This window comes from Salvia splendens, chromosome 1 (assembly GCF_004379255.2).
Source record: "Salvia splendens isolate huo1 chromosome 1, SspV2, whole genome shotgun sequence".
NCBI classification, from domain to species: Eukaryota; Viridiplantae; Streptophyta; class Magnoliopsida; order Lamiales; family Lamiaceae; genus Salvia; species Salvia splendens.
Window position 1 is genome coordinate 3,091,637 of NC_056032.1, and position 17,358 is coordinate 3,108,994.

Below are 17,358 nucleotides of genomic sequence, written 5' to 3' on the forward strand. Positions count from 1 at the left end.
TGGCCCAAATAAATGAAATGGATAATTGGATATGCTATTATTCTTGAGCATATCTTCTTTCAAACATTAACATTATTCCAAGTATATGCTCTCATTTAAAAATAATAGCCACTTCCCCTTTTCCCCCACTTACACATTTAAAAAACAAAAATATATTATCAACTCATTTAATCAACGTGGCTTACCTGTGATGGGCTGCAAAGACTAATAATTCAAATAAAATAGGTACTACTACTGTACCAATTTATTTGTCTCTCTTACCGTAATTTTTAGTATTTCCAATTGCGGGCTCAAGACATAGTTTTATTAAATCCGGTTACTATTATTCAAAGACCTTCAAAGTAAATCAATGTTAAAAACTAATTAAGTCTAGTAAAGCTCCATTATACTTCCGAATAATCATTTCAGAGTTTTATACTAATAATTACACTACTTTTAGAAGTGGAGTAATTATTTATCTCTCACACAGTACATCAAATATTTTTCTTTTTTTGAAGAAAAAAAAATTAATTTCAAATAAAATTTAGTAACAAATAAATCATGATGGGTCAAAGTTTGGTGTGTTCCATATTTTTCAAAAATTGAATTATAAATCACAAAAATATGTAAATTTTTACAACTATTTACATCCATCCTATTTTCGACAAAATAAGCTTTAACAAATTGACATGACATACACATGTGAAAACCGTGAGAGCATCCACATCGGAGAGCATGCTCCATCCATCCGTCCATGCCGCTGGCAAGGACACGCTTGTCCGCCGCTGCGCTCTTTCCTAAGAGCACGTCCGTGCCAGCGAGCAGGGCGACGTGACACGTTTCTATTGGCCGTTGGCATTTTCTTTTTCTTTTAAAATAAAAAATAATACCAAAAATTAAAAAATATATATTTTTTCGGATTCCCAAAAATATACAGATTTTATTACCATTTTTTGAAAATTTTTTTTGAAATTTTTAAAAAAAAATTTAATCCCAAAATCATATATAAATACGCACATTCATCATCCATTTGGGCGAAATTCGGCCACGAGTAGTGGGTTTTTTTAATTTTATGAATTTAATTATGTAATTTTTAATTTTTAGGATTAAAATTATGTAATTTTTAATTTTTAAGACTTTAATTATGTAATTTTTAATTTCTAGGATTTTAATTATGTAATTTTTAATTTTTTTATATTTTGTAATATTATTTCGGTTATTTTTAATGAATTTTAATTTTGTGAAAATGTTTTTATTTAAATTGAATAATGGAATGGTGGGGCCCTTGTGCTCGTCCTTGCGGAAGAGAACGGATGTGGGTGTTGTGCTCTTGCCTAAGAGCAGGGAGTAAAAGTGGGGTCGGATCCACATCCATGCTCGTTGGCAAGAGCACGGATGTGGATGCTCTGATAACTGATAACCGAGATGGTATTGGTAGTAGTCTAGCCACTAAATTCATGGAAAATATCGCAAATGTTCCGCTTCTTTTCTTTACCAGAATAAATAATTAATTTTAGAAATATAATTGTCTAATATTATTGTATTTGTAATAGTGATAAAATGCAAACTCATATATTGTACAAAACTCCAAACTATGATGTGGATCGTTAAAAAATATCAACAGATGACAAAATAGTAGCAACAGAAAATGTCAACACAGTATCAACACAATATCAATACAACATCAACCATTGACACTGTGTTGATTGTTGCTACTATTTTATCATCTGTTGAGATTTTCTAACGGCCCTGATCATAGTTTGTAGTTTGTATGATATTTATAGTTTTTATTTATTAGGGTTTAGGGTTCCATTGCATATGTATATGTATATAGTTATATACAGTACATACATAAAAAATTGACAGTTAACTTCGTTCACCTTAAATCTCACAAGACCTGAAGTCCTGAACTGATTTTAAGAGTTCAGACCTCTCTCTCTCTCACACACACACACACACATGGCTTGCTCTGTTCAATTCTTGCTTCTGCTGCTTCCTCTCATTCTACTAATTTTAAAAGCCAGCTCCCTTCCCCACAGTCCCACCTTGCCAAAAGCTGCAATCTTTCCAGTTTCCAAAGACCCCTCAACTCTTCAATACGTAGCTCATCTTTTCATGGGAGAAAATCTCGATTCAGCCAATCTCGTGGTTGACCTAAACTGCCCTTCTCTTTGGATGGCCTCTGAGCTGAAATCAGCTTTCCAGTCTCACCAGCCCTGCTCGCTCAAATGCTCCATGGCTAAGTCAATCAGGGGGAGCGGAGTAGAGTACAACTCCAAAGGTTGTACCTTGCTGGCAGAGAACTCTATTTCAACAACATCCATATTAGACTTATGTATATTCAGCTCATGAAGGAAGGCAAGAGATCAAGTTAGTTAGTATTAGCTAGTTATGTTTTAGTTATGAGTTTTGATTCTGTGCTCATATCTTTTGTACACCGATACACCACGGTATATATGGTGATATTTGTGAACTGTTTCATTCATTCAGTAAAAATGAGAAAAATATCTTCTCTCATTCCTCTTCTCTGCAATTCCCGATCTCATCCTAGATCCAATGGAGTCTAGTTCATGATCTTATTAATCCACATCTGGAGATCTGACTGAGGATGTGTTAGCTATGGAGTTCTGGGATGGGATTGGGCCTTCTTCATTTGCCAAGACTGAGAAATTCTTGTTTTTATCCTCTCCAACCTTGCTGCTCAAGGGCTTGGCTCATGATGCTAGAGGCATGCTAGGCTTGGGAGATTCAAGAATCTCACTCCCATCACAATTCTCCACCACGTTTGGATTCTTTGAGAGGAGATTCTCAGTGTGTCTGTCCCCTCAAAAGGGTGCGGTCTTCCTCGGAGGGAGCCCCCGAATCTCAAGCTCAATGATGTTCACACCTCTAATCTCCAAGAAAGGTGAAGGCTTTTATTACATTGATGTTAGTTCAATCAAGGCTTCTGGCAAGAAACTCCCTTTGCAGCAAAAAGGGATTCTTGATGCCAAGATTAGTACCATTGCTCCTTACACTACATTTGAGAGCAAGATTTATGCTGCATTTGTTGAGTCCTATGTTAGTGCTGCGATCTCCATGAATCTTCAATTGAAGTGTGTTTTGGCTCAAAACATATGGAGAATGTTCCTGTTGTTGATCTTGTTCTGCAAAGTGAGTTGGTGAAGTGGAGGATTCATGGGGGGAATTCAATGGTGGTGGTGAATGATGAAGTGATGTGTTTGGGATTCTTGGATGGTGGTCCGAATCCTAGGGAGTCAATTGTTGTTGGTGGCTATCAGATTGAGGATCATCTGCTTGAGTTCAACTTGGGAAACTCCATGCTTGGATTTGCTTCATTGTTGAAGGGAGAGAAGAAGTGCTCTGATTTTGAAACATCTTCAATGGATAGGGAGATTTTGTGATGATTTTTAGGAGAGGGAACTCATTTTTGGTCAAATGATTTGTATAGTTGTGGGATTGTAGTTCTAATCTTGTGAGGGTTTCTATTTTACATATATAGGTTTCCTTCTTTTGTGTGATGTAACAAGTATTCTTGATGTAGTATGATAACAACTACTCCATTAAGAGTTGTGGAGTAGATGAAATTATGTCTATTAATGGATAGGGAGATCTAGAATTTTGTTATATGAAATGGGATCATAATCACAAGTGTGTGAATTATGTCTTTATTTGACATAAAATGTGTCGAGAAATAAAAGTGATGGAGTTGGAGGAAGGAGACATTGATCCTAAATATAGTAAACAGATGATTATATTAAGATCCGTAAAGCAATGGCAGATTAATCAAGTGGAGTCGGGGAATGTTAGTTGATCGATTAGGTCTAAGGTTAACGCGAACTTCACTTGTTACAGACTCCAGTGCAAGGAAATTTGTCCCACATCGGTTGTGTAAGACAACAAATAAAGATGTTAGGTTTAATTATAATACCAAATGAACTTTCTCTCTCTTTATTCGGACAGCCTGATTTTTTGGGATGAGTTCTCTTGTTTTGGTATGTAACATGATAAAATACTACTAAAATATCATAAGAATAACAAGAATAACTAACTTGATGTAATGTTGTGTGTTTTAAGGTTCCGTTGTATGTTATTGCGCAAGTAGGGGGATCCGTTCTAGCGACGTACGCAGGGCAGTTCGTGTACGACATCAAGCCGGAGCTGATGCTGATGACGCCAGCCCGTCGGAGGTGGACCGAAGCCTTCTTGGTGGAGCTTGTAGCGACGTTCATCGTGCTCTTCATGACTACTTCATTGTTCAACGAATTGCAATCGGTAAGACCAACATTGTCATTTTTTTTGTTTGGGATTTTGTCCTAATTAACAAACCATTTATGCATCTCAAATATGTGTCTGGATTTGTTGCTGGAAGGGCTATATGGTTGGGAGTCCTTGTCTCGGGGTATACCATCTTTAAATCAAATAGTCGGAAAAATCATGAAGTTTGATCTGTATAAAAAAATTGGACTAATTTATTGCATAGGCCTGTCTCAGGAGGATCAATGAACCCAGCAAGATCACTAGGACCAGGACTTGTTACATGGAGATTTGATAGATTGTGGGTATATCTTGTAGCCCCGACGGTCGGAGCAATCGCCGGCGTCGTCGTTTATCGAGCCTTGCGCCTCCAAGGCTGGTCTTGCGACATCATCCAAGGCACCCATCCCTCATTGCAGTAGGGTGTCACACCAGTTATAGTGATGTAGTAGTACAGAAATTCAAATGCATTGCTTGGCTTTTTTTCACCTCTCTATATTCATCAAGATTGCAAATTTAATGTCACAAAATATGTTGTCTAGGATTGATAAAAGTTAGTAGGAGTTCGGTTTGCCAAGTTACTATTTAGATTGTTCGTTGGCATACTTTCTTTAAGCTCAAATTGAGTCCATTTATTCTAAATCCGTTAACTTAGAATCGTCGATTTTGAAATAAAATTCATACTAATCGTTTCCCCTTGAGTCATATACACTCCCTAATTACTTGTTTGTGGCGTGACAATGTGAATGAGAGAGAACAATCGCGCAAATAGAGTGGTGCTAAATAGTGACATTATGGCTACCCACGCAAGGTTATATAAGTAGGAGTTATAGACAAACTAAAATGACTTATATACCCTTGACCTTATCTTTTGTTTTTTTATTCCATGAGCCTCATTTGTGCCTCGTTTTTTCAAAATTTAAACTTAAGTTGTACACTAACTACTAGTATTAAAATCATTAAATTTATATACAGACCTGTATTTTATCACTATCAGTAAAATTACTTAAAATTAAATAAAAAATCATAGATAAATCCATTAATTTTTGTGTTGAAACATTCTGTAGCTAGACATAAGATGGCTCCATAGTCTACTCTTTTTCTTTCTAGGTCGATGGGGACATAGGGTTTTATATATAGTAATTATTTTTGGTTCTTTTATCTTGTCGTTTTTTTATTTTTTTTCCTACATCACGTAGGTATATACTTACTTGCATATTTAACATGTTCGATATAACTAAAATCGTAGTTATTTACTATCGATAGTTTATTGTTCATGGGGTATCTTAGACAATAGGCAGAATCTGATTCTTTAAAATGTGTTTGTTTTTGTGAATGAAAGCGGCAAATGTTTGGAATAATTCATGAGAACAAACACTAGGTCCAAAAGGTTAGAGAAAATTTAGATTATTCTGAAATGACATTTCAGCCCGATAAAGTTCTTTTCAAAAATTTGTATGCCAAAAGATCGTAGTCGAAATTTGCATGCAATAATTAAAAAAAAAACCAGTTCGATCCTAGTCGAATATTTTTTTTCCCACGAAAATTAAGAAATGTGTGTTGTATAAGTTAAATAGAAAATTAAATTAAATTAAATAAATAAATAAAAATAAAACAAATTAAAAAGATTAAAATATTACTTTTCGCCTTAAAGGAAAATTATTCAAATACATTGAGACCACTAAAATGAGAATATAACTCAAATAACCTAAGACAAAGTCGAAGGAGTCATATCTATTTAAGCCTTGAGGTAATATGTATAATTGCATATAAAAAATAATCGAAGTATAGTAGTATAGCTGGTATAGTTTACTACTTATGTTGAAAGCATTAACATGATATTTGTATTCTCAAAAATTAGTATGTATGGTAGTATGTCTCTGTCATGAACTACTCTCTTCGTCCGCGAATAAGAGCCTCATTTCTTTTCAGCAAGAGTTTTAAGAAATGTTAAAAAAAATGAGTGGAAAAAAGTTAGTGGAATATGAGTCTCACTTATATATTAGTTTTAAATGAAATGTGAGTGGAATGTGGGGCCTATATACTATTATAGTAAAAGTGAATCGAGACTCCTATACGCGGACGTACCGAAATGAAAAACGGAACTCTTATTTGCGGACAGATGGAGTAATATATAGTAGAAGTATCCAATATCGATTGAGGAGTACAATATATATGATGTTTATAGATCAAATATGTTCTCTCATATTTTTTCAGAGGAATTTGCAAAATTCTAGTATAGTATTTTGAAATTGGGATCTTCTGTTGGTGTGTATTAATGTGGCAAACAAGATTTATTATCTGTACTTCAAAATCAATCAATAGACAAAATCACGTTTTGCAAAAGTAATTTAAGTATGAAGAAATATTTAACTAGATTATACTCCCTCCTATTTAAAGTGGGTTATAATTAAGAAATCTTGTTACAAGTTACGTGTAATAGTTTCGAAGTAAATTTCTACGTTATCCCCCTCCCTTCACCCAAAAATAAAACAGTAGAACTTCTAATTTCCTGTGTCGGTAAAATTACCAAGAAAATCATGTTTTTTTATGTGTTAAAACACATCAAATTCAAAAGGATGACGAACAACGTGGTGGTAGTAAATGCATAACTTTAAAACTATAGATAATTAAAATATAATTGTGATCCAATCAAACGGATATATAGTTACTCCATCTCATTGAGTTGGAAAATATGGTGGCAAAATACTTTTTGAAGGATAAAAAAATAATTGTCTCCTACTCCATAACTTAGGTACTAGTATAATTTAGTAAAAAAAATTCCCTCTCTTGATCAAATAACTTTTTACTAATATTTTAAGTGGGGTGTCACAATATTGATGTTGTGCGTGTAAATTAATTATATCTGTTGTAGGGTCAAAGAAAGGGACTAATAAACTCTTCCTTGAAAGAAAGAAAGAGAAATCAAGAGTATTTTTTTATTGAACAAAATTCTACTAGTTTACTATATTAAAATTTGTTTGAGAACTCGTGAGACTGATATAACACTTCTTAATAGAATTAACATTATATATGAGTGGCATTTTCAGTATAGAATTAGTATTGATTTTTGACATTATTACATTTGTATTTGAAAAAATATGTTATATATTCATGTGTAACATAAAATATAACTGGAATATTTCATATATCAATTCACCTATTTCATGAAGGAATTACACCTTTATTCCAATAATACGTATATATTCTTCAAATGCTATTCCACGTAAAATAAAGAGTTGCACACTTCATTTTCTTTATAAAATTTCCATCTTCCTAGTAGAATATTTTCCACTAATTAATTATTCTAAATGAATATAGCAATGGTCATGCGCCATGGGCCATTCATGACTCCACTTCCATAAGAATATTATTGATACAGATTATTATGTCATCAGTAGTTCTGTTTTTTCTTTTCTTCTAATCAAAAATTAATAAGTTGTCACGACTCACTAATTAAAACAAAAATTAAGGCAGTTGATCAGTTATAAAATGTAGAAATTTATTATCTCGTTTTAATCATACGATGAGATCACTGATGTATGTGTGTAATTTATAAATAAATAAATTGTTTCGTAATAAATATTTTAAAATATAATACTATCGTGCTACGTTCAATGAATCATAAGAAGCCAATGATATTCGAATCTAATTGTTGAGCTGAGTCATATCCTACAAAAACCACGCAAAATTTAACTTAGACATTGACACATAAATATTCTAATGGTCCAAACCTCCAATGACTATGGGAACATCTCAAACCAACCACCATGATAAATTATTAAAAAAACATTTGATTTCATTTTCCAATTCATCAATTAAAGCTCGTCATTTTTTTCGAGTGTCATGCAATTTTTACTCTATATTAAATTAGGAATAAATTATTTATTATACTATATAACAATGAAATAATTACTCCTCTTGACTTGAGGTTAGTTATATATAGAAATAATTTCATATTGTAATGTCATTTTTTCTAGTCGTATTATAGAGATTACATATAATTAGATAAAAGAAAATTTAAAAAAATTTAATCCATAATTTAATGAAGGCTTGCTCCATTATTGGGAGTAAGTGATAGGGACCTGATATTCTATTTTATTCCGGAAGGGAGCTGATATTCTCTCCGTATATTTATTTAGTTTATTTATATTTTAGTATTATTTAGTTATTATGATTTTATTTACTTTCCCTAGTAGTTAGGATTTGATTTGCTTTGATTTACTTTCCTAGTTTATAGGAGATCTTTTTGTACCACACATATTATAAATATGTGTGGAGTCTTTCAATATTATTAAGCAGAATGAAGAATTAAATTATTAATCTCATTCTCTCTTCTGGCGTGAAAACGCCCCCTAGAACCTCAACTAGGGTTGTTCTCTTTTTCTCTCTACAAATTCACTCCCTCAACTAGGGTTGTTCTCTTTTTCTCTCTACAAATTCACTCAAATAATTCCTCCGATAGGCTAAACCCTATCAAATTGGTGCTTTCATTAGGTTCTCATCCTCCTATTGATTTCTACCACCATGTCTGTCTTGCTGTCAAACTCTCTTTCTTCCTCGGTTTTCTGGTGTTAACCCCGTGAGGTGGATTTTAGAAATTCATGAATATTTTGATTATCACTTGTTCTCTCTGATGCTGACCGTCTGTTTTTTGTGAGATTATTTTTTGACCATCTAGCATCTGCATGGCTCCACGAGTATCGACGCTCGAATCCTAATTGCTCATGGCAAGAATTTCTGGATGTTGTTTATCATAACTTTGATGAGGATGTCATTTACTTCGCAGAGACGAATAAACTCTTCAACAAAATTATGGAGGCAATTGGATATTTAGCAAAAAAAGAGGTCATGGCTAAAAAGGAGGCCACATCTGATTCTATCATCGAGCCTGTTGCAAAAAACGATGATGGGCCGACAACAAATGGCAAGTCTGACTCCATCATCGAAGAGATAGTAAAAATTGATGACGAATTGCCCCAAAAGCTGGATGAGCCAATGGTTTTGGTGGAAACCAAATCCCATAGCCCAAAAATCATTGTTGTCATCATTGGTTATGTCACTGAAGTCGTGGAAGAGATCTCATGTCCAAAGACGGTTTCTGCATCACTCGTTGTGGTCCCAAACGATACAATTTTGTTTGCAGACGAAGATCAAGATAGCAACAAGGAGATGGAAGATTATTTTTCTGACTTCCACCTTGGGGGCAAGGTGGTTTTCAATGGTGGGGGAGTTGATAGGGACCTGATATTCTATTTTATCCTGGAAGGGAGCTAATATTCTCTTCGTATATTTATTTAGTTTATTTATGTTTTAGTATTATTTAGTTATTGTGATTTTATTTACTTTCCCTAGTAGTTAGGATTTGATTTGCTTTGATTTACTTTCCTAGTTTATAGGAGATCTTTTTGTACCACACATATTATAAATATGTGTGGAGTCTTTCAATATTATTAAGCAGAATGAAGAATTAAATTATTAAATCTCATTCTCTCTGGCATGAAAACGCCATTGTTCTTTTTTTCTATCTACAAATTCACTCAAATAATTCCTCCGATAGGCTAAACCCTATCAGTAAGCCATAGATAGGTCAATGGATAATGTGTGGTTTGCATTTATAGAAAGTGACAAGATAAGTTGTGGTGGTAATCTCAATCGTGATTGTGCTTCACTATTTTCGTTTTTGTTTTTGTTTTTAAAAAAAACTTAAGATTTTTTTGGGGCAACTAGATTTTTCTATGCATATCAAGATGGTTTTGGAGTTAATTTGTTTGGCCGTGTTTTTTAAAATTGATCCAACGTCGAACTAACTTAGCTTAGATTTCTCCAATATTTGTTTCACCGCATAGTATTTTTATTATAATATCGCATTTATTTCACACCTAATTAATTGTTTGTTGGACTTTGTCTTTGTGTTATTTACGAAATACTACATATTTTTCACTTTATTATAACGTCAACTTTTCTACCTATAGTCTATGATACATTATTTAGATTTTGACCTGGAATTGGAATACAATTGTACATAAATAAAATCACTAAATTTAAATTTAAATTTAAAATAAAATATCCAACAGACTTTGACACGTTACATAAGTATATAATTAAATGTTAATAAAATTGCAATGTGTAGATGTCCAACTATCTAATGCTAGCTTAAGACCAAAAATGTAAACTTATATTCTCTAAGTGCTTTTATTTATAAGCATATTTTAAAGTTCAAACCCAAAAAATCTCGTAGACTCGTCGTTAGATATTCTCATATTCATATCGGTCTTTTTCTTTAAGAAAAATACAGTTACCTACACCATAACTATTTCATTTATTTTGTCACATTCAGGCCAAAGAGAATTAAAGTTTTAGGCAATTAATGTTGCTTTTTCCCACTACCACACCAATAATAAGTGAAGGACCACCATATACAATTGAATGAAAAAAAACATATAGATAGTCTTGTTTTTTATTTAATTTTCTATAAAGTTAGTCCTTTTATTTTGATAACTTTTTTCTATTATAAAATATGTTTCATTTTCTTTATTAATATTAACATTATTATTTTATCTTATTTCTGTTTTATCAATTTTGTATTAAAATTATAATTAATACTACTAACTACTACCAAGATTAATCGATAGCATGAACCATTAAAATAAAGGAATTGAAGATCTAAGAGATAAATATGAATCTTAATTTGCTGACAACCGGCAATTAGAAACTGCGGGCCACTGCAAAATCTGTGGGCGTTATTGTTATTTATACTAGAAATATATCGTATCACTAAAGTCGTCAACTTTTATTTTTTTAAAAAAATATTAAAAATATCATACTCACAAAACTTTGTTTTATTATCATATAAATTCAGCATCTTTTGGTAACACAGTTGATAGTGATGGTATAGGAAAGAAACAATAAACAGAAGGCGTGTTATAAATTTGGGAGTTAATTAAGCCATTCAATCAATTGATCTTTGGGATGATTTCGCTATTAAAGATAATACTATTTTCAAACAATGTTTGATTTTCAGACACGCTGAGGTGCGGTCGTCCACACCATGGGCCCCAATTTAGGACTTATGAAATTATTTGGATCTAATCAAATTGAAATTAAATACAGTTGTATAGATAGACTTGAAACAATGACAGTATTTCCATCATTTTAATTAATTTTAGGAGAAAAGAAGAGATGAAAAGGGATAAGAGATTTAGATGATATTGTATCTTTAATTTCATGAGATAACTCAAATAAGGTACATATATATAGAAATAGAGCTATTTAGCAGTTTACGCAGTTCAACTCTATTTTACTATTCGAAAAAGAACCGGCAAAGAAAATCCGAAAATGAGCTTTTAGGTACGCTCAACTCAATATAACAATTTAATTGCAGACATAATCGATGAAGTATAATCTTTTCTAACAAAATAAAAAAGACATCACTTCATTCTATATGATATTTTCATTGTAATGGGGTTGTATGCTATATAATCTCATTCAAAATTCATTTTTTTTTCAAAGGTTGAATGTAATTAGACCGCTGATTATTGGAAGTACGTGTAGTAAATCGGATTTGTTTATTAGCAACGTCAACAACGACGTAAAATGTGATAGGCTTATTTGAAAGATTAAAGGTTACTTCTTTCATTTTTCAGAACAAAAAAACACAAAACTTTTGGGATATTCAAGTGGTGAAGATCTTCTCTTAAACACTTTTCCTGCGTAAAAAATGTGTAAATAATGTTAAAAATGTAATTAACTATGAACTTTGTATAGAGTTTACCTGGAAAAATCGCTTGGTTGATGCTTATAAATTAGACTGAGTTTGTGTTGGGGTACAAACCCATCCCACATCGAATGAGTAGGGGAAGTTGGAAGGTGTATATAATTCATGTCCAACCCCAATTAGTTTGAGGTCTTTTGGGAGTGACCCAAAACAAATCCGTGCAGACTTGACCCAAAGCGGACAATATCAAACTAATGTTGCAGTCGACGATCCTAACAGTTTGATGAGTTTATATAAGAATGCTTAGAATATTATGTAAATTACTCATTTAATCTCATATTAATTTGAGAAACGCGTCTTTATATCGTGAAAATATGATTGATTCCAAATCTCCAATGTGAGAAAATATTACTACGAGTACTATTTTTTTCTTGTTGGTAATAAACTAAACAAGGTTAGATACTGTAAAAAATCAAAATTTAAGAATTATGGTGTCGAGAACAAATTGTGATTTTAGTTATTTTTATTGTTCTATTTTCATTTTGATATATTTTGGTTTATATGGTGTCTAAACAAATTGTGATGAATGGTTGTATTTACTACTACTACTACTTTTCATTGACAGAATGTAAGCCTCTTTTACAGTAGACTATGAGTATATTTTTAGTTGTTTTTTATTGTTCTATTTGTCAATAATGATTTGGCAAGCAAGTCAAATAAAATAAAATGATATAGAATGCTTAAAATCTTATAAAATATTAATTGTTGAAAGGTATCAACTTTAATTTAATATGAAATTAGTCATCTAATCCATAGTATTAATTTTAGAAACACTTCTTTATATCGTGAAAGTATCATGATTGACTCCAACGGTGAGAAAATATCACGTGCATTTTTTTTCTTATTGGTAATAAACTAATCAGGGTTAGATATTGTAAAATTATTATTCATTTCATTTGAAATTAACATTTTAAAAATAATTATTATTGTTAAACTATTTTTTTATATAATTGGCATTAGTGAAAGTGATTATTTAGATATAAAAGAATACAATTGTAGTCTGATGGGAATTAAGAAGTAGAATTTTTAGTTATTTTTATTGTTCTATTTTCGAGTCAATATAATTTTGGGTTATATGGTATCGAGCAAATTGTGATGAATAGTTATATTTACTTTTCATTCACAGAATGTAAGATTCTTAAATTCTAGACTTATACTCCTATTTTTCAGTTGTTTTTATTGTTCCATTTCTCAATAAGGTTGGCTAGCAAGTCAAATAAAATAAAATAAAATGATAATGCTTATAATCTTATACTTAATTGTTGAAAGCTATCAAATTAATATGAACTTATTCATCAAATCTATTAATTTTAGAAACACGTCTTTATATCGTGAAAATATGATCGACTCCAATGGTGAGAAAATATTACTACTACCTAGTAGGAGTAGTATATCTTTGTTATTGGTAACAAACTAAAAAAGGTTAAATATTGTAAAAAAATATTTCATTTGCAATCAACATTTAAGAATTATTATCGTTAAACCATTTATTGTTGTATAGTTGGCATTAGGGGGTGTCGAAACGGGTACCCGCACCCGATTTTGGCCGAAAAGTTAGTCTCGATACTCGTCCCGCATTTAGTAGGGTATTACCCGATACCCGAGTCGGGTATCCCGCACCTGACACCGCGGGTACCCGACTCGAAACATTTTTTTTTTTGAAATCTTCTTTTTTTAAATATGATTTGTATATTTTAGATGCTTTTTTAAAAATACTACTTGATGAATGTAATACTCACAATTGAAACTTTTTATTATTATTTAATTTTGTTGAGAATTGAGATCAAGCCAAGGAGTTGAAGAGTAAGAGAAAAGACGGAAAAAAAGATTTGTGATCTTAACTCTTAAGATTCTTAACCCTAACCCTAGTTAAAAATTATAAACTTAAAAAATACATTTTATAATATATTACTAATAAAAAGTTACATTATGATTTTTAAAATATTAAAATCTTAAAAAAATTACATCATGAAGAGCAAGTATTAAAATAAAAAATAAAAAAATTATAAAATATCAATATATATATATATCGGGTATTTTCGGGACTATCGGGATAACCCGGTCGGGTATCGGGATAACCCGGTCGGGTATCGGGATACCCGATACCCGTAAAACCCAAAATTATTTTACCCGACCCCGCCCCGTTTCCCGATTCCGTCGGGTAACGGGTACCCGATACCCGGCGAGTAACGGGTCGGGTTCGAGATTACCCGTTATCCACTACCCGTTTCAACACCCCTAGTTGGCATTAGTGAAAGTGATGATTTAGATATAGTAAGAAAATATAGTAGCGGTTTTATGGAATTAATCAGAATTTTTAGTTGTTTTTTATTGATCTATTTTCATCTCAATATATGTTGGTTTGGTATATATATTTTTAATTTAAAAAGAATGAATAATGATTCTCTACTTATTTCATGGTAACCCTAATTTTTAACCTATTAAATAGAGAAGAAGCGTTTTATTAACTGAATTTCGCTTCATCGTTTGGTGTACAAGGTGGTTGTGTCGGACAAATTATGATGAATAATTACATTTACTTTTCACATAGAATGTAAGCCTCTTGCTCAATAATGTTTCGTCTAGAAAGTCAATAAAATACTTTAGTAAAATAAAATGATACTGCTCAGATTTAGTTTAAATTTGGATCTATCGAATCTGAGCCGTCCATCTATGTTATTTCCTTTGTCCGCAAATAAAAGTTCTAGTTCATTTTTACAATAAATGGCATATAGGCACCACATTTCATTTATTATAAATGATATATAGGTCCCACATTCCATTAGCTCATTCAATTCATATTTCATTTAAAACTAATATATATATGAGAGTCATATTCCACTAACTTTTTTTAATATGCTTTTTTTAATATTTCTTAAAATATGTGTCAGAGAATGTTAAGACTCTTAGAGCATCTACAATGGTGGAGGGATCGTCCGGGCGATCCCTCTCACTCGTCCTCGTCCGCGATCGCCCACCCATTGCAGGTCGGCCGACGATGTCACGGACGAGCGACACGACCGAAAGTTCGGTCGAGGACGAGCTCTCGTCAGCGCCCTCGTCCGCCCATTGCAGACCGACGGACGAGGATGATGCACACATTTTCTCATCTTTTTCATTATTTTTATTTTTCACACATTATATATACTCCCTCAATCCATTTTTTCACATATTATATATCTTCTCAATCCATTTTTAATTTAACACTGAGATGATTAAGAATTTTGAGAAATAAGTTAGATTTAGATTATTATGGTAGGTTTTTAAAAATTTGGTAATATAGTTTTTTTTAATTAAGTAATGTAGGTGTTTGTTTAAATTTGTTGTGTTTAATATAATCTATTTTGGTATATTTTAGTAATTCTAAATAAATGAAAAATGAATTTTAATTGATAGGGCGTACACTAGTCTCGAAGAAAAGGCCGAACTAAGAAATGCTAATGTGGCGATCATTAGTCCACATCCACTAGGGCGGACACTAGTCCGACCATTGTGATGCTAGCCATGCTGATACGTAGAATATCTCTACGAATATTCCCAAATCTCTCTTATTTAGTTTAGTATTAATTTAGCATATCTTTCCATATATTCTTAGTATCTTTATTTCTTATTCCCTAAGTCAGAGTAGTCTTATAAATAGGAGATATTGTATTCTTCTATTCCAATCAAGAAATAACATATTTTCCTAATTTTATCGTCTCATTAATTTTCCGCAAACACTAGTTTTGGAGCTGATCCCGGGGAAAGCCCGTGACGTCCGCTTTTATCCCTCCGTCGTCGACCGCTCGTCGTCGTCGGAATCTTGTTAAGGGAGTGCTCCCTTAACAATTGGTGCTTTCATTGATGAACTCATGTGAGATTGTCGCGGTCGAGTCGTCCTACCTCGATCCGATTAAGGTGATGATCGAGCATATTCTGGCGCGTATGGCTCGGCTACAGACTCGCATGGACGAGTATGATCGCCGCCAATCCTCACGCCATACGCTGCGACCGGATCCGGAGCCACCGCACAACCGCGCACACTCACTCCCGCTGGAGGGTCCTTTGCCGTTCACACAGCCGTTTGCGGCTGTATCAGTCACTACGCCGCCGCCACCGGCGAACGCAGCCTTTTTGGGCCGGCCCGAGGGGTTTCGCCCTAACCCTAGTTGTGCGTCGGGCCCGTTTCGGGCTGGTTTCACACCGCAGCAGTCGTCGACGTGGGAGCTACCGCCCACATCGCGCGAGAGGAACTCGACCTGGGAGTTGCCGCCGTCGACGCGGTCGCAGCAACTCCAGCCGTGGGGCAACCGGTTCCCCGATCACCAATCTCACAATGGGCATGAGGCGTGGGACCAGCTGGGTCAGCTTCAACCCGCGCCACCACCACCCACATACGAGCCTGATCCCTACCGCCAGCCGCATTTGGTGCCGCTAGAACAACTGGCCTATTTAGGCCCGAGTTCTTACGTGCAACAACAAGATTCGGCCACGGAATACCACTCATGGATCCACCAGCAGCTACCACCGCAGCCCGTGCTCGATCAACCGTCGCCACAGCAGCAATTAGAAAGTGGAAGCCAGAGCATACTTTCTGCGAATGAGACTTGTGTTTTGTTGAACGAGGACACAGATGAGTGTATTGCGGATGCAAAGGATGATCACTCAGATGTGAAAAATTTCTTCAAATACACTAAGGGTGAAGGAAAACAATTGTTCCGCGAGCTGGACAGAGAGAGCGAGTGGCAAGTTACACGGGATTTGCATGGTGGTGATGTTGCAGGAATGAATCATCGACCAACATTGCTCGCCGGTGATGCACGGGATGAGGAAGGGAGACGCTTCCCTATTCGGTGTGCGTTTGATCCAGGAGGGAATAGCTCGCCAAAGCTTTTGTTCGTGAAGCTCTTCATTGTGTCGTGGTTCCCACCTTGAGGACAAGGTGGATTTTAACCGAGGGGGAGTTGATACGTAGAATATCTCTACGAATATTCTCAAATCTCTCTTATTTAGTTTAGTATTGATTTAGCATTATCTTTCCATATATTCTTAGTATATTTATTTCTTATTCCCTAAGTCAGAGTAGTCTTATAAATAGGAGATATTGTATTCTTCTATTCCAATCAAGAAATAACATATTTTCCTAATTTTATCGTCTCATTAATTTTCCGCAAACACTAGTTTTGGAGCTGATCTCGGGGAAAGCCCGTGACGTCCGCTTTTATCCCTCCGTCGTCGACCGCTCGTCGTCGTCAGAATCTTGTTAAGGGAGTGCCCCCTTAACACATGCATTGCAGGTTGTGGTAAAGTAGCCCTGACCCATCCATTGATGTGAGACCGGCTCTATCTAACAGTCCAACATGCAC

The 17,358-nt window shown here is 33.8% G+C and overlaps 1 protein-coding gene and 1 pseudogene across 1 annotated transcript; both read left to right on the forward strand.

Moving 5' to 3' along the window:
* Positions 1 to 1,877: 1,877 nt before the first annotated feature.
* Positions 1,878 to 3,647, forward strand: LOC121796464 (annotated as a pseudogene).
* A 35-nt stretch (positions 3,648 to 3,682) lies between these two features.
* LOC121757637 (probable aquaporin NIP7-1) lies at positions 3,683 to 4,658 on the forward strand. Its single transcript, XM_042153153.1, has 4 exons — positions 3,683 to 3,784; positions 4,057 to 4,261; positions 4,324 to 4,381; positions 4,463 to 4,658. The coding sequence occupies exons 1-4, from the start codon at positions 3,683 to 3,685 to the stop codon at positions 4,656 to 4,658; spliced, it is 561 nt and encodes a 186-aa protein (XP_042009087.1).
* The last annotated feature ends 12,700 nt before the right edge of the window (positions 4,659 to 17,358 follow it).